Consider the following 22,741-nt stretch of genomic DNA (forward strand, 5'->3'; position numbering starts at 1 on the left):
GGTCCTTTGGAAGAGCAGCCAGTGCTCTTAACCTCTGAGCCATCTTGCCAGCCCGAAATTCAAGGTCTTAGTCATCAGAGACATGCAAATCAAAAGGAATCTGAGCCGAGCGGTGGTGGCGCACGCCTTTAATCCCAGCACTCGGGAGGCAGAGGCAGGCGGATCTTTGTGAGTTCGAGGCCAGCCTGGTCTCCAAAGCGAGTTCCAGGAAAGGCGCAAAGCTACACAGAGAAACCCTGTCTCGAAAAACCAAAAAAAAAAAAAAAAAGGAATCTGAGATACCATCTTATACTTGTCAGAATGGCTATGATCAAAAACACTGATGACAGTCTATCAGTCTATGTTGGAGAGGATGCAGAGCAAAGGGAACACTCCTCCACTGCTGGTGGGAGTGCAAACTTGTACAACCACTGTGGAAATCAGTATGGTGGTTTCTCAGAATTGGGAATCAATCTACCTCAAGACCCAGCCATACCACTCTTGGACATATACCCAAGGAATGCTCAATCATACCACAAAGATACATGCTCAACTATGTTCATAGCAGCATTATTCGTAATAGCCAGAACCTGGAAACAACCTAGATGCCCATCAACTGAAGAGTGGATTAAGAAAATGTGGTACATATACACAATGGAGTACTACTCAGCAGAGAAAAACAATGACATCATGAAATTTGCAGGCAAATGGATGGAACTAGAAAATATCATCCTGAGTGAGGTAACCCAAACCCAGAAGGACAAACATGGTATGTACTCACTCATAAGTGGATACTAGATATAAAGCAAAGAACAATCAGACTGCAACCCACAGAACCAAGGAGACTACCTAGCAGGGGGGAACCTAGGATGAATGTGGCTTATAATAAGTTTTGGTTTTGCCCAATCACTGGGCAAGCCTCAATGAAACATTTCACTATTAGGATAAGAATTTGTACTGTATCAAGCTGATAATAAAAAAAAATAAAAATAAAAAAAACAACAAAATAAATTTCTGTATAGTTTGAATTTTTTATAGAATAAATGCTTCTAAGGTTGGGAATATAATCACTTGGTAGAATGCTTACCAATGTTCGAGCCCAGACACCAAGTAAACTGGGCATGGTGGCACACCCCTGTAATATTAGTACTTGGAAGGTGGAGGCTGGGGGGGATCAGCTCAAGGTCATCTTCAGTCACATATGCAGATTGAGGGCAACCTGGGCTACATGTCCCCAAAAACTGCATTTTAAGTAATGAGGACTGTGGGCCAGGCAATGTGGTGGCACATGCCCTTAGTTCCAGCACTGGGGAGGCAGAGGCAACTAATCTCTGAGTTCAAGATCAGTTTAGTCTACTTAGCAAGCTTGAGGATAGCCAGAGCTACATAATAGGGAGACCCTGTCTCAGAAAACCCAAATGAAGAAAATAATAATAATAAAAACCCCTGCCAGGCGGTGGTGACACACACTTTTGAGCCTAGCACTCGGGAGGCAGAGCCAGGAGGATCTCTGTGAGTTTGAGGCCAGCCTGGTGTACAGAGTGAGATCCAGGAGAGCCACCAAAACTACACAGAGAAACTTTGTCTCGAAAGATCAAACCAAACCAAACCAAGCCAAACCAAAACCCAAAAAACCTGCTTTTGGGGGGCTGAAGAGATGGCTCAGAGTTTAAAAGCATTTGCTGCTCTTGGTTCAGTTCTTAGTACCCACATGGTGGCTCACAACTCTAGTTTCAGGGAATCTGATGCCCTTTTCAGGCTTTCCTGGGCACCAGGCTGGTATGTGATGCACATTTATGCGAGTATGAAAAACCCTCATACACGTTAAAAAAAAAAAATCTAAAAATGATACAACCAATCATCTCAGGGGTGGAAGATGTGAGGGGTTGTTCTGGCACTGTTTCTGTAGCCCAAGCTGTTTCTTGGTCCTGGAGCTTTTAGGACCGGAACCCCTTACTTCTGGCCTGTGTGAAGTGACAGAGTAGAAGCAGGATTGGCACATGGCACCTAAAATTTTGCCCATGGTAAGGTGACCTGCTGACGTCCCACGCAGCCTAAGTCAGAAGCTCATTTTTTAGTAAAAGGGGGACCTGTAGGGTCCTGGCCCCCGTTTTGGGTAACTGTTGCCTTGCTTGCTGACCTTGACCTTGATATCCTCCCTATGCTAATTCCCTGCCAGGTTCCACCCTCCTGAATGCTTAAGGGAAGTTCCTTATATGTGTATCCTGCATAATGGGTGTTAACAGCTTAGATGCAAGATTGTAAAACATCGTAGCAAACCTGCCCTCTGGGGTTCTCCCATTGTGCTGTAAGCCTGTATTTAAGACTTCTCCCCTCCTTCAATAAACGACATTCGGCATTAAAAAAACAATTTTGCCCATGAAACTTTGCTGGAGATATTTTCCTAATCTTAGTAGGTTCAGTGTAGCAGAGAGATCTGTGGTAACTGGGCTGCGTGTCCATGATAACACTGAATAAGGTTCAGACACAGAGGAAACACAATTCAATCCCACTGTTGTGCCCTGATCTCCAGGACCCCCGAAAGACCACTATGGAGGCTGAACCCCAAAAGTAAAAGCAAAGACCCTTTATTTCAGGCTCAGGATTGGCTAACACTTGAGGGTGTAGGTGGGTGCTGTGCTAGGAATGTTTGGAATGTCAGTTATTCCCCCTTAGATGCAGGCCCTCCCTGGGTGGGGTCAGCTCATGGTCTTTCCTGGATCCTGGAGTTGCCTGCCAGCAAGCCTGTCACAGAAGCTGTGTCTGCATCTCCAGGCCTGTCATGGCGGCTGTGTGGTCAAGCCACCCTGGGTCCCGCACATCCACCATCTGACATATTTAAGTAGCACAACTACACTTTTGTTTGTTTTTAGAGTCAGGGTTTCTCTGTGTAGCTGTGGTTGTCCTGGTGTTATGCCCAGATCGCAAGGACCCCCCCCCCCCCAAAGACCACCAGGGAGACCGAATCCCGCATGTAAAAGCAAAGAGCCTTTATTTCAAGTTCCAGAGCTTGGTCCCTCTGTCTGTCCCACATAGCGGTGAAAACAGAGAACCCTGAGCTCAGGTGGGGCAGAGTTTTTATGATAGCAGAGGTTGGGCTGAGGGGATTTCCAGGGTCCGGGACCCTGATTGGCTGACAGTTGTTTAGGGGTATCTGTAAAACAAAACTAGGTGTGTGCTAGACTCAAGGACATCTGGCCACCTTATCTAATGGTTGGAATGTTTGGGATGTCAGGTACTTCCTCACCCCTGGGTAGATCCCTGGGTGGTGTTAGCTTAAGGCTTTTCCTGGATCTGGGTGTTGCCTGCCAGTAAGCCTGTCCCAGAAGCTGTGTCTAGGCCCCTAAACCTGTCATGGCTGCTGTGTGGTCAAGCTATTTTTGGGCCCCTTCACGCTGGAACTCACCCTGTAGACCAGATTAGCTTCAAACTCAGAAATCTGCCCGCCTCTGCTGTGCTAGGATTAAGGCAGGAGCCACCACTAACCCGCTAACTTCCCCCCACCTTTTTTTTGAGGATGTCTCCCTAGTCTGGGTGGGCATGAAACTGGCTACATAGGGCAGGCCTTGAACTCATGGAGATACTTGCTTCTCCCTCTGAGTGTTGGGTTTAAAGGCACGTGCCACCACGCCCAGCTTTTCCAGGTTTTTTTTTTTTTTTTTTGCAGGCATCTAGATGTGCATGGCTTCATCAAGTGCGGGTCAAGACACGCAGGTCCGGTGTGGGCACGCCCCTTCGAGAGACTAGATAGCTACAAAGAGGATCAGTGTTAACCAAGGCCTGTGTGTGTGTGTGTGTGTGTGTGTGTGTGTGTGTGTGTGCGCGCGCGTGTGCGTGCGTGTTGGGGGGTGAGGAGGAAGAGGTCTCCTTCCTGGACGACCACACTGCCAGCTTCCAGAAACCACAGGCAGCTCGTGCCGGCTCTGGGCTCGGCCAGCCCCCAGGTCTGAACAAGGCCGGCACAGTGGCCGAGAGGCAGGCGCGGGCTGGAAGGTGAAGCGGGGAGCCAGCGCACGTGCAGCGGGGTCCCCCAGTCCAGCGCTCCCGACAGGGCACCGCCGAAGGCTTGCAACTCGGCGGGAGCAGCAGAAGCAGCTTCCGCCTTGCAAACCACGATCGGACTCCATCGCCCACCCGGCGTCCCTCAGGGAAAGCCCCACAGCGCCGCCTGGCGACCCGCAGCGGGCCGGAAGCATGGGGGTGGGCCCCGACGTGCCCCGCCCCTCCGCCGGCCAATCGGCGCGCGCGGCTCATGAATAGTGAGCGCGCGGCGCCGCCCCGCCCCGAGTCCGCGGCACCGCCCGCTCGCGCAGACCCCGAGCGTGGCCGCAGCGAAGATGGCGACTGCCATGTACTTGGAGCACTATCTGGACAGTAAGCACCCTGGCCGAGCCGCCGCCCTCGCGGGTCTGCGCCGCCGCCGCCCCTGGCCCGCCGCGACCCGTGCGGGGCCCCGGGGTGCGGTCGCGGACGGGGACTGGTCTTGGGGATAGTGGGGGCTCACGGCCGGCCTGGGGCGGGGCCGTGGATGGAGGGCGTGGGGCGCGGCGCGGGGTCCCGCCGCCTCCGCCGCGCCAATTCCAGGTGCGTCACGGAGGGGCGGGGCCGGCGGCTCAGCCCGCCCTCTCCGCTTCGGCCACACCCCCGACGCTGACCACGCCCCGGTCCCCTCCCCTCCAGTTCAGTCCTGCTTGGGGGAGGTCCGCCCCTTCCTAACCTGCTGCTTGTGTTTGCGTTTGGAATCGTAGTAGGGAGCTCTAGGCTAGTGGGGTGCGCTCTTTTCGCGGGAACTCATGCTGCCACAAGCCAGTCCGCCAAGGGAGGATGACCTGAATAACGGATTGATCTTTGACGTCCCAGGCATGTCTTCCTCCGTTTATTTGTAGAAGTTGAGATTGACTCCCGGTGGGAATGAAGAGGGGGATTGCTTTTCACTCTTTTTTTTTTTTTTTAATTATTTATTTATACTTTATGTGCGAATGCTCTACATGTATACCTGTACACTAGAAGAAGGTGCCAGATTCCTATTATTGATGGTTGTGAGCCACCATGTGGTTGCTGGGAATTGAACGCAGGACCTCTGGAAGATCAGCCAGTGCTCTTAACCTCTGAGCCATTTCTTCAGCCCTATTTTCTACTCTTTTTTTGGAGACAGGGTTTCTCTGTGTAGCTTTGCGCCTTTCCTGGAACTCACTTGGTAGTCCAGGCTGGCCTCGAACTCACAGAGATCCGCCTGCCTCTGCCTCCCGAGTGCTGGGATTAAAGGCCACCACCGCCGGGCTATTTTTTATTTTGTTCTTTTAGTTTTGCTGGATCTTTAGACATATTTCTGTAGAGACTATGTAACAAAGCAGCAATTTTGTTTGTTTGTTTTGTTTTCGTTTTTTCAAGACAGGATTTCCCTGAGTAGTTTTTGGTGCCTGTCCTGGATCTCGCTCTGTAGACCAGGCTGGCCTCGAACTCACAGAGATTCCCTGCCTCTGCCTCCCAAGTACTCCTAACAGCCGAGCCCTCTCTCCTTCCCTGGAGGCAGATTTTTGTCTACCGAGAAGTACATACTTTCATGTTTCTTTCAGGCATTGAGAACCTTCCCTGTGAACTTCAAAGGAACTTCCAGCTGATGCGAGAGCTTGACCAGAGAACAGAAGGTGGGTATAGCCTGAGCTGGGTTTTGACCATTGGTCAGAGAGAGAGTGTTAAAGGACGTGGGGTATCAGAGAGTCTGAAGGGACCTTGTATAGCACAGGGTTTGCATCGTACAGTGTCTTGGAGGGAGTGCTGGTACTTTGTTTTTTTGAGACAGGGTTTCTCTGTGTAGCCCTGACCGTCCTGGAACTCACTCTGTAGACCAGACTGGGCTTAAACTCACAGAGCTGCCTGCCTCTGCTTCCCAAGTGCTGGGATTAAAGATGGGTGCCACCGTCACCCGCATTTGTTTGTTTGTTGAGATAAGGTCTTGCTCTATAGCCTTGGCTGGACTGTAACTGGCTGTGTAGACCAGCCAATCCCAGACTCATAGAGATCCATCTCCTCTGCCTCCTGAATGCTGGGATTAAAGGTGTGTACCACCACGCCCATCTCAGATACTTATTTGTTTATTAATTTTGAGACAGCATCTTGTTCTGTGGCCTAGGGGAGTGTAGGGGTAGGGGAGAGTGCTGGTACTTTGAACTCAGCTGTAGTTTCTTATTCTTTTTTACTCTGTGTGTGTACGTATGTGATATGTGTGTATACATGTGTGGGGATATACACTTACCATGGCGTATGTGTAGGGGTCAGAGGACAGGACAGCCTTGGGGTTCAGACCTCACCTTCCACCTCCTTTGAGACAAGGTCTCTTTTCTTGTTCACTGCTGCATGTACCAGGCTAGTTGGAATTTTCCAGTCTCTGGCGCCCATCTCCCAGTAAGTGCGCTGGAATTACAGATGCACATGCTACCACACTTGGCTTTTAAGTGGGTTGTGGGGGATTTACCCACTAATAGGTAGCCATTTCCCTAGCTTATTTCCTGGCTCCCTACACGGATTCTTGCCATAGCTTTTCAACTATTGTCCTTTTCAGTTAGAATATCTGTTGCTTTTCTCCTTTAGAAATTTTCCTGTCTGCACTGTTTATAAGTTGAGTATTCCTTATTCAAAGTGCTTTCGGCCAGCAGCATTTTGGATTTTTATGTTTTTCAGTTTTGGAGTGTTTACACCTATAATGAACTATCTTGGGTGGAGGTGCAACTCAGGTCTTAAACAAAAGATTTGTGTGTGGAAGGCGATTTTATATGCCATTGCTATTGATTTTGTGTGTGAAATCGTTTGTTCTGAACTGCATGCTAACGGCTGTCACCTGAAGTCCCACTTCTCGGTTAGAGCAGAGTTGTGTGTGTGTCTCTGCCGTCGGTGTTAATGGAAGCATGCAGGGTGTTTCTACATGTTTTGCTCTGTTGTTCACTGTCAGCATCATTGGATTCAACCATAGGGTTGTGAGTCACTAGTTATTCCCTACGCTCTAGGTGGTATGTACGGATGGAGCATAGACCTTGCTTACTAGCCATTCTGTGGGTTGGATGTTTACATTGTGTCTTGCTTTTGGCTGCTGTGTGTGTTTTCCTATGTGTATTCTGGTACCTGTGTGCTTCTCCTCTGGGTATGTGACAAAGTTGTACACCAGGAGCTAGGCAAGATGACCACAAAGTTTACTGTTTAGGAGAGTCAGAGGGCAGTTTGACTTCTTGCTGGACAGTACTTGTGCTGGGTCTGTCCTGGGTAAGTTGCCGTACTAGAAAGTGCACGCTGACATGGCCAGCGAAGCTCCTGCCAGCATCCTGGATGCACGGCACTCTACCTCCTGCTTCCACTTCTGCTCTGTCCCGTTAGATAAGAAAGCAGAGATCGACATCCTGGCTGCAGAATACATTTCCACGGTGAAGACTCTGTCTTCAGAGCAGCGTGTGGCGCACCTGCAGAAGATCCAGAGCGCCTACAGCAAGTGCAAGGAGTACAGTGATGACAAGGTGCAGCTGGCCATGCAGACCTACGAGATGGTGAGCGAAGGGCTCAGCGTGCAGGCTCCCGCCCCTGCCTTCCATGCCACAGAAGGAAAAAGGTGTATGGAAACGTGTATCCAGGGTGGGGGTTTGGAGCACCCAGAGAGAAGACACATTGATGGTCTTCATCTGGGCCTGCTCCTACGATTTTGTTTTTTTGGGGTCCTGTTTTTCTTGCTTGTTGGTGAAATCATTTTTTGTTTGTGTTTTCTTGGGGTGCTGGGGAGATCTAATCCAGGGCCTTGTGCATTCCAGGCAAATGCTGAGCCACTGAGCTGCATCCAGCCTTTGTTTTTCTATGAAGTCACATTTTCAAGTGTCCTTTTACAGGTGGATAAACACATCCGAAGGCTTGATGCTGACCTGGCGCGCTTTGAGGCTGACCTGAAGGACAGAATGGACGGAAGTGACTTTGAAAGCACTGGATCACGAAGCTTGAAAAGCAAGTTGACCGATGTTCTGTCTATTAATGATTGCAGTTTTAAAGGCTTTGATCTAAATGTGTTAGGCACATGATGGTAAATGAATCTGGGTGACTCTTGCTCCACTTTGGTCTGTGCTGTGATAATAATGGGGGTCTTTGTCCTTCAGAAGGTCGGAGTCAGAAAGAAAAGAGAAGCTCTCGGGGCCGAGGCAGGAGGACATCAGAAGAGGACACTCCAAAGAAAAAGAAGCATAAAAGCGGGTAAGAGGTTTTCTGCCCCCTTTTCCCAATGGAACACCATCTTTCGAGCAACAGGGAGGATGTGCCTGGGGGAATCCCTCAGTACCAGTACCCCGGTACTTCACACATGCTGAGCCAGTCCAGGCACACAATGGTCCTTGGACAGTCTCTTCATATCCTGGGCTGTCAGAGTGACCAGGGGGGCTGCAGAGTCCGAGCGCCTATGTGCAGGAGGCCAGACCCCTCCTCCGAAGTCATGTGTGTACTACCCTTGGTGTCAGGAGAACGCTGCATACTTACTGACAGTGCTGTGCTGAAGCCACTTTTTCAGTAACTGAACTTACTGTTGATGGTTTTATACACTGCTGTGTGTTTCATACATACTTGCCGTTAAACTATGTGACTGCATTTACACACGTCATTTATCTTGAAATCCTTCAAGATAGTCTCCCACTGTTTCTTCCCGCAGAGGCATTGTGCTGTTTCACTGAAGGGGTGTTTGGACTAAAGGGAAAACGGTGAAGTCAGGTGACCCTGAGTGCTGGGGAAGGCTGGGGAAGCTGGTTCTCCTTGACAAAAGGGGGGAGGCAGGAAGCTCGGATCATTGAACCTCTTGGTGCATGGACACTTGAGCTATCACTAAGCTATACCCCAGTCCTCCCAGTGTGGTCATGGCTTTTATTTTATTTTATTTTTTTTGGTGTTTTGGAATAAGGCTCACTATATGGCCCAGGCTGCCCTTGAACTAATGACCTTCCTTCCTCAGCCCTCCTAAGCACTGGAGTGCAGGCGAGTGCTGTCATGGCTGGTTTATGCCACCAATGGGATCAGCCCCAAGGCTCTGTGCATTCTAGGAAGGTACTCTGCCAACTGAAGTAGGTCCCAGCCCATCTTTACCTCTTTTTCTTTGGTCGTTGTCCTTTAACTTTTTGACTACAGGGGCTTGCTAATTTTGGCTCGTGGGGTGGCAGCAGGATGTCTCAGCCCCTTCCTTCCCCGAAACCCAGAGGCCGGCCTTCTGGGTTTGCACAGACAGTTTGGATGACTACAGTGCCTCGCTAATTTGCACAGCCATGAGAGCGTGATTTCACATGAGTCTGTGGCATTCCTGAACTTCTTGCTCGTAGACTCTGGACTGGGGCTTCTTGAACTTGTCTACTTGTGACACACAGAAATATAAAACACACAGAAAAAATTGGTATATAAGAGAGCTGATAATACATCATACAGAAATTTATTTTAAAACAGTTCTTTGACATACATAAAATATATACATATATAATATATATTAATGTTTTTGTTTCTACATAAAGAATTGTCTTTGCTTGATATTTGGTACAATGAGGATATAGAACATCCTCATTGCTTCTCAGAGTTTCTTGCGGGCTGCAGGAATATATCGTAGAGATTCAGCTGTGTATTAAGCTGAATTTTGACCGGCCAAGGGTCTCTCAAAAGGCAAAGCCATTTATTTGAATATTTGGTGTTACCCAGCCTTTAATATTTCAGCTGTCTTCTGCTATAAAATCCGTGCGTGCCCAGACCAATTGGTAAACAGTTCAGCTCCCCAGACCTGCTGAACCTACTAAGTTACTAACTGCCCTGCTGAGCTTAGGAGACAAGCTGGTGGGCGAAGCCTAGCTTTGTTTCCTGTGCTAATGAAGCTCAGACCATCCCCTGGCCTTGAGGAGGCCTAGTGGTTCTCCAGAGCACTTTGAGAACAAAAGAGGTTTTTGCCTATCAGTTTGAGAGATAAAACAACATTCCTGAGGAGGCAGGGAACCACGTGCCCAGGGGAAGAAAAGGTAGGTATTTTCTGTAGAAGGGGAGAACAGGATGGAGAAGAGAAAAGAGAATGGAAGAACTAGATGGGTAAGAAATTGAGAGGAACAAACTGAGATGGGGAAGAACTAGATTGAAGGGCTAGAAGAGAGAACTAGAGGAATGAGATGGAAGATGAGGAAGAGTCAGATGGGGAAGTCCTAGCTGGGTAAGAACAAGATGAAAAGGACCTAGATGAGGCAGAGTTAAGACAAGAGAATTAAGATAGAACTTAGAGGGAGCAGTAGATAAATATAGAGAGAAATCAGCCAAGAAAGGAGCTAGGCATGAGGACAGAACTGAAGCTGGGTATAAAGGATGTTATGCCAGAGGAATTAAAGCAAGTGGACTATAGAGCTTGGTGTGCTGAGATTCTATTTCCCGAAAATAGTCCTCGCTGTTAGTAGTTCTCTCTCTTGAGCCCCTGGGATGTATAATATTAAGGCTGGTCCCGCTAATATTATACAAGAAGAGTTGATTGACATTTTGATGACTAGGGTTCGGTTATTGAATATTCTGAAACCTTATACTGTTGTCAGATTTTCTGAGACACCCCCACCCCCCATTCAGTAGTTTAGGGTTCGTGACCCACAGTTTAAGAAGCTGCGGTCTAAACAGTGCTGCTAAGTAGAATTCCGTTGTGGTCTTAGGGATTGTCTCATGTGCAGTGAGGCTGAATCTGTGTGGATCTGACTTCCACCAGTGGGCCATGCTGTCTGTGCAGCTATGGTTACAGGTGTCTGTCTGCTCACTGTGGGAGAGGATCGGACTGTAGATTAGCAACTTGTGTCGATATCACAGATGGTAGTTGTCAGTTCTGGAGCACCCATTTGAATTGATTCCCTTTTAAAAAATACAAATTTGAAGCCGGGCAGTGGTGGCGTACACCTTTAATCCCAGCACTCGGGAGGCAGAGGCATGCGGATCTTTGTGAGTTTGAGGCCAGCCTGGTCTACAGAGCGAGATCTAGGAAAGGTGCAAAGCTATACAGAGAAACCCTGTCTTGAACCCCCCCCCCAAAAATACAAATTTGACTCCTTTTTTGGAAAATGATCCATATTTCTATCCATTTACTCATAATCTCATAATTCTTTTAACTTTTTTTTTTTTTTTTTTTTTAATGAGATAAGGTCTTACTCTTTGGCCAAAAAGCAGTGGACCAGCCAGGCAGTGATGGCACATGCTTTTAATCCCAGCACTTGGGAGCCAGAGACAGGTAGATCTCTGTGAGTTCGAGGCCAGCCTGGTCTACAGTGCGAGTTCCAGGATAGCTCCAAAGCGACACAGAGAAACCCTGTCTCAAAAAAAAAAAAAAAAAAAAAAAAAAAAAAACCCCACCAGCAATGTACCCTGAATTCTAGCCTCCCAAGTGCTGAGTATTAACTTACTTATGATAGCTATTTAAAGTTCTTTTCTGTCAACCATAACATCTTGAAAGACTGTATCTGTTCTGTAAGTCAGCTTTATACTGCCCACTGCTTCTGGCTTGAGGAGAGACTGGCTGTGGAAACAAACCCTGGTCTCACAGACTCTAGAGCTGAGGGACTTGTCACTCTGCCTGTTGACATATGGCTCATTTTGTTCTCATATTCAGCACATAGCCTGGGTGTACGTGGCTACCACATGTAAGTCCTAAAGTGTTATGTTGATAGCTAGGCCACCCTTCCTGCCAAATCTAGCAGATGGACAGCACCTCTCCTGCTACAAATCACCCAGCTCTATCACTCCAGGGTCTTGCTGCCTATAGGGTTTTTGAGCTTTGCATGTCTGACTCATGGGATGGCAGCATGATGTCTGCTCCTTCCTTCTCCAAAACCCAGAGGCCGTGCTTTGGGGTTTGCACAGACGTTCTTGCTGGTGTCTTCTTCACTGAGTGTTTCACATAGTGTCCTCAGCATGAGGAGCCCAGTACAGGGATCTCGATGTGGGGGAAGCCAGCACCCACTGGCTGGAGCATCCCCCTAAGGCCTCAGGTGTGAGACAGGCATTGTAACTGCTCCTAAAAACTCACAGATGGGCAGGCTGTTCAGTTTCTCCCCTGACGGGAGCCATCATGTTATATCTGATGTTTAAGAGATAGTCACTGCTATCTGACCTGCGTGCTGGGCTCGCTGCAGTGGTGGTTGGGTGGTGGCAGTGGGTGGTGGTGGTGGCAGTGGGGCAGTGGCAGTGGTAGCGCACCTGTTCTGTGTTGGTGCGTTTCCTCTCTGGCTCCTGAATGGCAGTGCAGCCACGGTCCTGATTTGCACATGTTCAGACGGGAGAGACTGCTGGAAGAAGGGGTGTGCTCAGGCCTTGACATCTGGTGCACAGATCGACTTCCACGGAATGGGCATCCAGAGATAGCCCAAGGCCCTGAAATTCTGGGCTTGCTGTTTCAGGATGGGCACTTGGTGTGGCTTCAGGACCTGAAGCTTACACAGACGCCTGCCTGTTTCTGTCTGGAGTTCTGCACAGTTTTTGTCCCTAGCCTGTGGGTTTTCTTCATGACCTAGATGAGATGGACTAAATGTTTCAGTTATAGCTTGGTGGTAACCATCATTTTCCATAGGGGACTTGGAGCAGTGCTCTGTCAGGTTCCTGTGGCTCAGTGGCCACTTGACCAGAGGATGGATATCAAGGAGAGATACTTTTCTAAAACTGCCAGACCCCATCTCTTTCTCATGTAAGGTCCTATAAGCTAAGGTCGATGTTCAGCTCCTTGGCTGCCCCAGGGCCTGGTTTTCTGGCATGCCAAGGCATGCCTGTAGGACTGAAGGGGTCAGTTTCTTCTGCAGTCCTTATCCTAAAGTTTGGGTAAGCAGCTAAGTCCCTTCCGGATTACCTGGATTGTTAGGGAAGCCCATGGGCAGTCATGTCTGGAGGGAGCTTCCCTGGACACATCTGGGGAGGGGAGCTTTCCTAGCCAAAGGCCAGAGCAAGTCAACATGCCCGGGGACAGAGACTGCCTGTGGGGTACTGCTCACTAGGTGCTCTTCTCGACCTCTTCTACTCTCCCCTGTGTTTTGTTTCCTATTTCAGAGATAAGGTCCTAGTTTTATAGTTCAGGTTGTAAAGGCTTTGAATTCAGGATCCTCCTGCCTCAGCTTTCTAGGTGCTGCATTAAAGATGGGTGTCCCCATGCCTGACTGACTGAACCTGGGGATTCTGAGCTACAGGTCACATGAGAGCTGAATGGCTGGCTGTGGCTTCCTATGAGAGCTGAATGGTTGAGCTTCCTATGGGAAAGTTCCATATAGTCTCAGAGGGGACTGCATGGTGTCCATTGACAGTAGGCCACACAGAGACCATGGAGGCCAAGATGCCAGGCACAGTTTCCTACTTGAACCTCTTGGGAATTGCTTGAAAGCAGTATTGTAGAGCACTTGGACTTACATGTTTGTGTGACATTTCTGTGAAAGCATGGCTTACCTGCTAAGGAGAGGCCCCAGTTCCAGAGCCTCCAAGGTGCTGGACTAGAATGTAGTTTACACACCGACCTGTATATACAGCAACTGTAATGGCCTGGGGAAACACTTAGGAATTCAGAGGCTAGGAGCCCAGGCTTCTTCTGCAGACATAGCCCTCCTGGGAACTGGCCATATTTATTTATCACTCTATATTCCTAGTTTAGGGGTGGGTAGGGATAGTGGTGTTACAGGTTGTAACACCAATCATAATTGGTCCCGGAGCCAGATATCGGGGTAAATGCTGAAAGATCAGTAAAGGAGCCAGCTACTAGAGAGACTCTTTTTTTTATTTTTTAAGATAGGGTTCCTCGGCATGGCCTTGGCTGTCCTGGAATTAGCTCTGTAGACCAGGCTGGCCTTGAACTCATAGAGATCTGCCTGCCTTTGCTGGGGTGAAGGGTGTGTGCCACCACCGCCCAGTTAGAGATACTTCTTACCTCCAGGACTTCTCCACCCAGCCATGTTATTTCCTGTTTCCACCCCCCTAGTACTGGTATTAAAGGCATGAGATCCCAAGTGCTGGGATTAAAGGTGTGTGCCACCACTGCCTGGCTGTTTTTCTTTTCCACTAGATCAGTCTTGTGCAGCCCAGGGTGGCCTTAAACTCCTGATATTCCTGCTTCCTCCCAAGTGCTGGGATTAAAAGTGTGTGCTACCACTGCCTGGCCTCTATGGTTACCTAGTGGCTAGCTCTGCCCTCTGATCTTCAGGCAAACTTTGTTAAAGCACAAACAAAAGATCACAGCAGGTATAGGGATTATACTATCTAGATTGCCCTATAGTTGACATGATTATTTGAAAAATATAGGTAAAGAGTAAGTTCAATGTCCTGCTCTACAGTGAAGGGTGGGGCTGGGCTTTGTAGGCAGCAGTTTGTAGGGGGAGGCTGAAGGGGTAGGATTCTTGCTAGGTTGCTGTTCAGAGACCTAGAGGCGGTTTTGGATATTAGGAAGTGAGCAGGATAGTGTGTACCAGGCTGGCTCTTGCTAGCCTGGTGGGCAGATGGGTAAGGTTACTCGGTTGATACCTGGAACCCAAAGGAGGCTAAGAGGGGCTGCTAGTATATGGTTTGGGGTGAGGGTTCTGGGTAGTTGTAGAGGATACACTGTCTCTTCTCAAGGGAGGAGTGTGAGAGTCTGTGGGAGCCCAGCTCCAACCTGCTCCCACCTATCGAAGGGTTCCTGGGTGGAGGAGAGAGGAGTGAGGAAATATTAGGTAGAAAGATAGACCTAGATGACAAGGAGAAAGACAGAGACCCAGGATAGCTTCAGGAGGGCCCTGGGTCAATACCTAGCTGCCCAGAGCTTTATTCAAAAGGGCTTTTTATAATATGCCAAGGGGAGAGGCAAAAGACCTCCCCCTTGCAAGATCAAAGCACACTATACAGCCAAGTGTAGACCCTTCCAAATACTTGGTAACCACACCCCTGGCCAAATCATCCCATTATGCAGCCCTGCTGGGTAAAGCAAGCTCAGATTCTCTGACGCTGAGTAAGATCTCACTAGATAGCCTCTGTGGGCCTCCATAGAGCAGAGGATATCCATTGGTTATGGCAGAACTGGTGAGTGCCTCAACCATTAGGTCAGCCTTGGGTGAGACACAGATAGACTCTTCTCAGATGTTAGCTATCTGCTGGCAGGGGGGTCATGTTCTTGTCCCTACCAGGAGGTGGCAGCCAACACAGAAGGGAGGCCCAGAGAAAGCAGCAGCTTTATCTTGTTGGAGTGGATATTTGTCCCCAGTAGACAGCAATGGCTGGTGTTGGATTTAGTTGCTGGTGAGTGCTATTAGCAGTCTCACAGCCCGCTGCCTGCCTCTGGGGCCTCTGCTGGTATGAGGGTAGCGTGATTTCTGTTTGCCATCTGCTGCTGCCCCTAGGTTTATGGCTGGTAATAGTCCAAGGGAATCTTCTTCACCTGATAATTAGCACACCATATCATTCTCACTATAAATTCTTAGGAGAGATTTGGCTGGAAGGTTTTGAGGTTATCCTTGAGAATGTATTTCTGTGACAGGTATTAGGACTGTTCCCAGGTTCCGTTGACAAGAAATCAGAAGCAAGTTTATGAGTGATCCATCATTAGTTCTGAGTCATTGTGGATTCTTTCCTTGGAACCTCAGGCATCTCTGGTTCCGGTGTAGAGGAGCCCTGGGCCATTGGTGGAAAGGCTGCAATCTGCCCTCCTGCGTCTCCCGCCTTCCTCCTGTTGCCCTGATCAGCGGATCCTTTCTCTCCCCTCAGGTCTGAGTTTACTGACAGCATCCTGTCTGTGCACCCCTCTGATGTGCTGGACATGCCTGTGGATCCGAATGAGCCTACATACTGCCTGTGCCACCAGGTGTCCTACGGAGAGATGATCGGCTGTGACAATCCAGATGTGAGTGGATCTTAAAGGGTGCATGTCCCCAGGACAAACTGTGTAGAGATGGGTGGGGTTAGCCTTTCTGTGTCTAACATACCGAGTGCACGGGTGTGATGTGGGACAAACCGTGTAGAGACGGGTGGGGTTAGCCTTTCTGTGTCTAACATACCGAATGCACAGGTGTGACGTGGGACAAACCGTGTAGAGACGGGTGGGGTTAGCCTTTCTGTGTCTAACATACCGAATGCACAGGTGTGACGTGGGACAAACCGTGTAGAGACGGGTGGGGTTAGCCTTTCTGTGTCTAACATACGAGTGACGTGGGACAAACCGTGTAGAGACGGGTGGGGTTAGCCTTTCTGTGTCTAACATACCGAATGCACAGGTGTGACGTGGGACAAACCATGTAGAGATGGGTGGGGTTAGCCTTTCTGTGTCTAACATACCGAATGCACGGGTGTGACGTGGACTTTCCCCTTGCTTTGCAGTGCCCAATTGAGTGGTTTCACTTTGCCTGCGTGGATCTCACCACAAAGCCCAAAGGAAAGTGGTTAGTATGGGGGTGACTGCAGTCTTGGGCAAGCCTGTCTGTCTGGTGCTCTGGGTCCTGGTGTGTGTTTCCATATTTCTGCAGCGTTGGTCCTGGCTGGGGAGGGGGGTGGTGGCAGTGGTACACTTACAGAGGGAGATCTGCTGCTCAGCTTACCTGGGTGTATATAGTATTCACACTCCCGCCCTTTGAGGAAGGGCTCCCTGCCTCCACCCCAGTGTGCATCCAGTGTGTCAGGACAGTGCCGTGCCCTGAACTGTGTCCCCTTTGTCGTCTGGCTCCATGTTGGGTAGACGGTATTTTAAGTGAGGACAGAAGAGCAGGTTATTGTCTTCAGGGGAAAATGGGAATTATGAAGAACACGAGAAGTAGCTGTAGAATCTGTGTGCTCCCTTCCAGGGGGCTCCATCTAACAGAGCATAGGAGGCTTGTGTATTCTTGTTTCCATCCTACCTCTGGTAATACCTACTGTGCATGGCTCCTTACCTCATGTTATAAGAACCATATGGCAGGTGCCTTTGGCTGTGCCTGTGCCTTGTGGGAGTGGGCTGGGCTGCCCGGCAGTGGGCGTGTGAGAGCGGGTATGTGGCTGCCCCGGCAGTGGGCGTGTGAGAGCGGGTATGTGGCTGCCCCGGCAGTGGGCGTGTGAGAGCAGGTATGTGGCTGCCCCGGCAGTGACTGTGAGAGCGGGTATGTGGCTGCCCCGGCAGTGACTGTGAGAGTGGGTGTGTGGCTAGGCTGTGATGGATGGCGTGTACTCTGCTGAGGAAAGGGAAAAAAGCAGGCTCACGTGAGACCGTGGAATCTGACTTCCAGTTCAAGTTGGACGTGGCGTTGTTTGCAGGATTCCCAGGTGGGGAGGTCTGGCAGCTCTGGCCAAGCTGTTGTGGTGTTACATCAACCTTAGAGAGTACAAGCCTGGCAGCTGCCCGATGTGCTAGGCTCAAAGCCAGACAGAAGAACTAGGGCGTGGGGTTCCACTGTGTGTCTTCCTGTAGGTTACCAGAATGGGCTTCCTCAAAGGGACGCACAGCTTCTGACTGACCTGGTCACTGTGGCACACACAGGTTGGCGCTCAGAGAGAAAGTGACGTCAGATGTAACGTGTCAGAGAGCTGTCTGCCACATGGAAACCTCACTAGAATGTCCCTTTGGGTCATGAGTGGTTGCTCTGTTCTTGAGTGTCCATGAACATTGCCTGAGGCTCTGATATGTGCTTGACCCACAGCACTGGGACCTGTGTGACCCATACAGGCTCCAGCGCCCAGTGCAGTGTGGTGTCCACAGGCTTCTCAGGCCCATGTCTGCATGTAGGATCTTCAGCATGTCCAGTCTGCCAGCCAGCCTTTGGTGCCACCTCCATAGTGGGCACCTCATATTACGACCAGCCTTATCAACCTGATCACCAGGCTGTGCTGATACATATTGGTCCACTTCAGATGTGCACAAGTTAGCGTTTCAGACACCAGCTTTCCTCATGAAAGACTTGCCACTCTCACCTGGTGTAGCTGTCCTCTGGCACTGTCTTACCAGAGTCCAGCTACCCTGGGGGATGTAGAAAGTATATCCTTGGGTGTCCTGTGTGCCAGGAGAAACGATGCCGAAGGTTGATTCCCTGTGTCTTTCTCGTGACAGGTTCTGTCCACGATGTGTACAGGAAAAGAGGAAGAAGAAGTAACGGAGAGGCTGTGCCAGACTGCAGAGCAAGCTAATATATTTCTTCACTCATGTTGCAATATTATCTTTCATTTTAAAACTACCTTATTTCAACTGATATTTAATAATTCAGTGGCCAGTTATGATTTTGGATGTTTCCCAAACTAAGAGGCCACTGCACCGTTTGCACAGAACAGTCTCGCAGGGACTTGCCACAGTGACTTCACATGCAGGCTCCCCACTCCAGCCTCCCAGCACTGAGAATTTCGGAAACATTGCCTGTGGTGAGTGTCAGTCTGGGCTGTAGGCAAAGTGCTGCGTGGTGCAGGGTGGACACATTTTAACCTGGTGTCCTGCGCCGTTTGGGGACTAGAGGGTCAGCCTTGAGGGTCTATGTTTTCCTGGATTGTCTTGCGGCACACTGGAAGCACAGCTGTGGCTCTGTGAGCAAAGTATTGTCAGGCGCTGTCCCATGCTGTGCTCTGACCCTGACCGAAGACCAGGGACTCCTGGCCAACATACCTCTGATGTGTCTGGAAGGGACTGGGGCTCTTCCCTGGTGGAAGCGCCCTGTGTTTCATCGTGCACCACCTCTTCAGTGGGAACCTCCAGCCCTCCCTGGAGAGCAAGCTTCCATTAGCCTCGGACTGTCAGTTTTCACAACCAGCACCGCCCATCTGTGGATAAACAGCCAGGCTGAGCTTCCACCTCTCTGGGAATTCCTAACTTTTTTTTTTTTTTTTAACTGTGAAGATGAAATTATTGTAATAGCATGAAGGTCATGGGTCTGTGTGTCTATGAAGTGAGTCTGTCTACTGTGAGCTAATTTTAGAACTCTGCTATGTTGCATCCCACTAGACCAGCAGCTTACATTCAAGGGGACTACAATTATGTGACATGATTTGTGAATTTGTATGCCCAATAGCAGTTCTGGAATGAAGGTAGGGAACTAGAGTGTACTCTTCGTTTAACCAGTGTCCACAAAACCAGTGTTGAACTGTCCTTTGGAAATAGTTGGGGGTGGGGGGTGTATACACAGGGCCTGTGGAGACGCATCTGGGGTGGCTCCTTACGTGTGACGGGATCCTGAGAGCTTCCTTTGACTGAGAATTCCTCTGGCATGTTTGCCAGTGTCTCACTCAGGCTCTGAGAGGTCAGAGCCAGTCCCTGGCCTCACTCCAGAAAAAGACCCACAAGACAGAGCTGGGTTATGCAGTTTCCCGTGTAAGGAGAGGCCGGCTTTTTATCTGACGACAGGTGCATTGTTTTAAGATGGTCATGTCTAAATAGAGAGATTTCCCCTCCCACTTTATCCCGGGAGTGGAAACAAGGCAAGAAGGAGCTGTATCTGCCCCACATCATACCAGCACGGTCGTGTTCTACTGGACAGGGCGTCCCGCACAGCCTGTCCCAGCCAGAGAGGGAGACAGGAATGGTTTGTGTTTGTGCTACTGAGAAGTTGGTCCATGTGGACCCTTCCTAGGCAGCAGGTGCCATGCCAGGCAGGTGGCAGCAGCTGCTAGGCAACTGTCCAAGCTTGTCTCCAGGCTATGAAGAGCTTTGGAAATTTGGTTCCTGTGGCTTGAAGGGCTAGTTTTCTTCTTGGGGACCCCCTCTCAATCTCAGATTAGATAGACATTTTCATTTCTTTTTGTTGTTGTTTTTTGGTTTTGATTTTATTATTATTTTTTTCTTTGTTTTGTTTTATTTTTGTTTTGTTTTTGATTTTTCCAGACAGGGTTTCTCTGTGTAACCCTGGCTGTCCTGGAACTAGTTCTGTAGACCAGGCTGGCCTTGAACTCAGAGATTCGCCTGTCTCTGCCTCCGGAGTGCTCAGATTAAAGAGATGCATGTAACGCCACCACAGGTTAGACATTTCCATTTCTTAACTTAGACTTTTGTTGTACTAAAGGTTGTGAGGATAAGTTACAGAAAATTTTTTTCCTTTTCTCTTTTTATTTTAAAGACTGGGTATTATGTATCCTAGGCTAGCTTTGAACTCACAATGTAGCTGAAGATAACTGATCTTTTGATCTTCCTTCCTACACCTCCCAAATGCTAAGGTTACAGGTGTTCACCAAAAGGTCTGGTTTTGCAGTGTTAGGGACCAAACCCAGAACTTTTTTTTTTTTTTGAGACGGGGTTTCTCTGTGTAGTTCTGGGCTGTCCTGGAACTAGTTCTGTAGACCAGGCTGGCCTCGAACTCACAGAGATCTGCCTGCCTCTGCCTCTCCAGTGCTGGGATTAAAGGCGTGCGCCACCACAGTCCAAAGGTGTGCACTATACCCAGCTCCAACTCAGAGCTTTGCATGCTAGGCAAGCGTCCTGCAAATTGAGTTCCATCCCCAGCCCCTTTTTCTTCACTCTTATATCTTTTTTATTTCTTTCTTTCTTCAGTCCTAGGGGTCAGGCCTCGTAATCCTTTAATTTTATTTATTTATTTATTTATTTGGAGGCGGGGCCTAATTATGTAGCCCAGATTGGCTTTGAACTAGTAATCATCTTGCCTTAGCCATGAAATGTTGGGATTATGGGTGGGTGCCCCCTGTAATGTCTGGCCCTCTTATCTTTTCTGGAAGACAAGAAGTTTAAATTAGATCTTGTCTTGGAAGCTGATTTAATACCTGAGATTCAGCCTGAGGCAGAGGAGTGTTTCCTGGTGGAGGCACTAGAGGCTACTTAAACTCCATCTTCGGGCTTCCTGAGGTCATGCTGGCTTCTCCTGACTTCCACCTGGGGCCATCCTGTGTACTGGCTTTGGACTTTTACTTATTTTGCAAATTTCTATGATTATCTGCTTTTTTTTTTTTTTTTAAATTTACTCTTGACAGTTATAATAATGTCACCAAAATAAGATTCATATAGCTTGGAAGCAACAGAATTCATGGTTTGGGGATTTAACTCTGTGGTGGAATAACTTGCCTACCATGTGTGAAGCTCAGTGTGGTGTTGGTTGTATGGTGGTGAGCAAAGCTGCCTTCCAAAAATGATGGTCTAGGTTTGATCCCTGACAATGAAACAGAAAAAAGAAGCAGGAAGCAAAATCCTTTGGGTCACTGTCGGTACAGTGGAGTGTTTGTTCCATTGTTACTATCTGAGCAAGGAGGATATTCAAAGAAAAGTGTAACTCCAGCTCTGGCTAGGGTGCTGCAGAAACACAGAAGCATGCTGCTGCACCGCTGAGCACCATCCCAGCAGCCCCAGCTGTCTCCATCCTTGGACCAGACATTCTTTCATGCCTGCCCGTCTAGGCCTGGCGCTTGAGCTATCCCTGCCTCTTAGACAGTGGGTAGGGTGACCCCCACAGGTCACTTTGGCAGCCAAGGCTGGGTCTTCCTTCTGTCATTCCCCTTCCTTATAAGAACGTAAGTGTTTTGCTAAGAGGAGAGGAATCATCTTCCTTATTTTCTGTGCATATTATCAGTAGTTTGAATTTCTCCAGTTTCTTATAGAAGAAGCATGATGAATTAATAAACTGAGCCCCAAGATCTGTGAACATGCTAGTGGTGTGATGGTCCGAGCAGTACTGACCGTTCGCCTGTCCAGCGGGTGAGGTCGGTAAGAGTCAGGCCACCGGCTGTGTCTTCCGCTCCACAGTGAAGAGCCGTGTGGTGTGAGGGCTTGTGGATGGCTGGGGAAGTGGCCGCCTGTTTGCTCCTGTGTACACACACAGCATCTTGTCTTCTGCCCCTCACCTGTCCCCAGAAGGCCTTGGCAGGGATGCTTCAAGCAATAACACTGTCCAGAGATCAACTCCTCCATGTGATACAATGCCAGGGTTGGCCCTGTTATGAGGCTGGGAGGTTAGGTCTTCAGGGTTTGAGATCAAACAGTGAGGGACATTTATTTGAGGCTTTTGAAACCCTGTTTTCTATGAGCAGAGGTTGGTCTTCACTGCCTCTGCCGAGGAGCTTCAAAGCAGGGGAGGCCTAAGGAGCGTCTTTTCCCTCAGAATGTGCTGTGGTGTTCGTTCACCACACTCCATCCATCAGGATGATGCAGCTTTAACATGAATGTCACATTTTATTTTCAAGGAATTATTACCTATGTCCCCTTTGTAAAGGAGAGATACTATTGTAAATCTTTTTATTAAATAATGTAAAGATGTATATCTGTATTTTTGGATCATGGATTATGGATATATTGTTTAATAAATAAAAGTATTTTTGGGAAGAAACATTTGAAAGGTTCTTGGAAATCGTTTTGAAAACAGGCATGTAGCCTCCCTGTGCTGTGCCAGAAGTGAGTGTGTCTCACGTTCATTTACTCAGTCAAGGTTGCCACTGAAGGGCTGTGGACCTAGGATGCTGAACTTGGCTTTGGTTGGGCCCTCAGGGAGGTCAGTGGCCAGGGCTGGGTTTCCACACTTGCGTGGAAGACGTGTGCATGAATGGGAATGCTAGAGTCTGCTCTATAAGGTCTCACTGAGGGCCGGGGCTGTCTCCGTCTCTGTAGAACACCTGCCCGATGTGTGCTGCACCTCCCCTGGAGCGGGAACCTAGACCTGGGGAGTTCTTGGGGTTGTCGGCATCCATTTGAGAACTGCCCTAGTCTGGTGGGGCAGTTTCTACACACACACACAAAAAGACCCCAGACTGGGTGCTTAACAAAACTTACTCCCCACAGTTCTGGAGATTGAAATCAGGGTTGATATCTGCTGAGGGCAGCTGCCTTCCCACTACACTTACATGGCGAGGTGAATGGGGCTAGGTAGGAAGGGAG

General features: G+C 49.0%; 1 protein-coding gene across 1 annotated transcript; it reads left to right on the forward strand.

Moving 5' to 3' along the window:
* Positions 1-4,267: 4,267 nt before the first annotated feature.
* Positions 4,268-20,139, forward strand: Ing5 (inhibitor of growth family member 5). The gene is made up of 8 exons (XM_059278361.1): positions 4,268-4,353; positions 5,556-5,627; positions 7,348-7,514; positions 7,848-7,959; positions 8,109-8,202; positions 15,694-15,829; positions 16,303-16,364; positions 17,999-20,139. Exons 1-8 carry the CDS (start codon positions 4,317-4,319, stop codon positions 18,039-18,041), a joined length of 723 nt encoding a protein of 240 aa, XP_059134344.1. The 5' UTR covers positions 4,268-4,316; the 3' UTR covers positions 18,042-20,139.
* The last annotated feature ends 2,602 nt before the right edge of the window (positions 20,140-22,741 follow it).

This window comes from Peromyscus eremicus, chromosome 13 (assembly GCF_949786415.1).
Source record: "Peromyscus eremicus chromosome 13, PerEre_H2_v1, whole genome shotgun sequence".
Classification (NCBI taxonomy): Eukaryota; Metazoa; Chordata; class Mammalia; order Rodentia; family Cricetidae; genus Peromyscus; species Peromyscus eremicus.

Bases quoted from the DNA above. Each gene is read 5' to 3' on its own strand.
- Ing5 (XM_059278361.1), top strand. From the start codon at position 4,317: ATGGCGACTGCCATGTACTTGGAGCACTATCTGGACA. The intron at 7,515-7,847 runs GTGAGCGAAGGG...GTCCTTTTACAG, and splicing joins CCATGCAGACCTACGAGATG to GTGGATAAACACATCCGAAG. The intron at 15,830-16,302 runs GTGAGTGGATCT...CTTGCTTTGCAG, and splicing joins TCGGCTGTGACAATCCAGAT to TGCCCAATTGAGTGGTTTCA.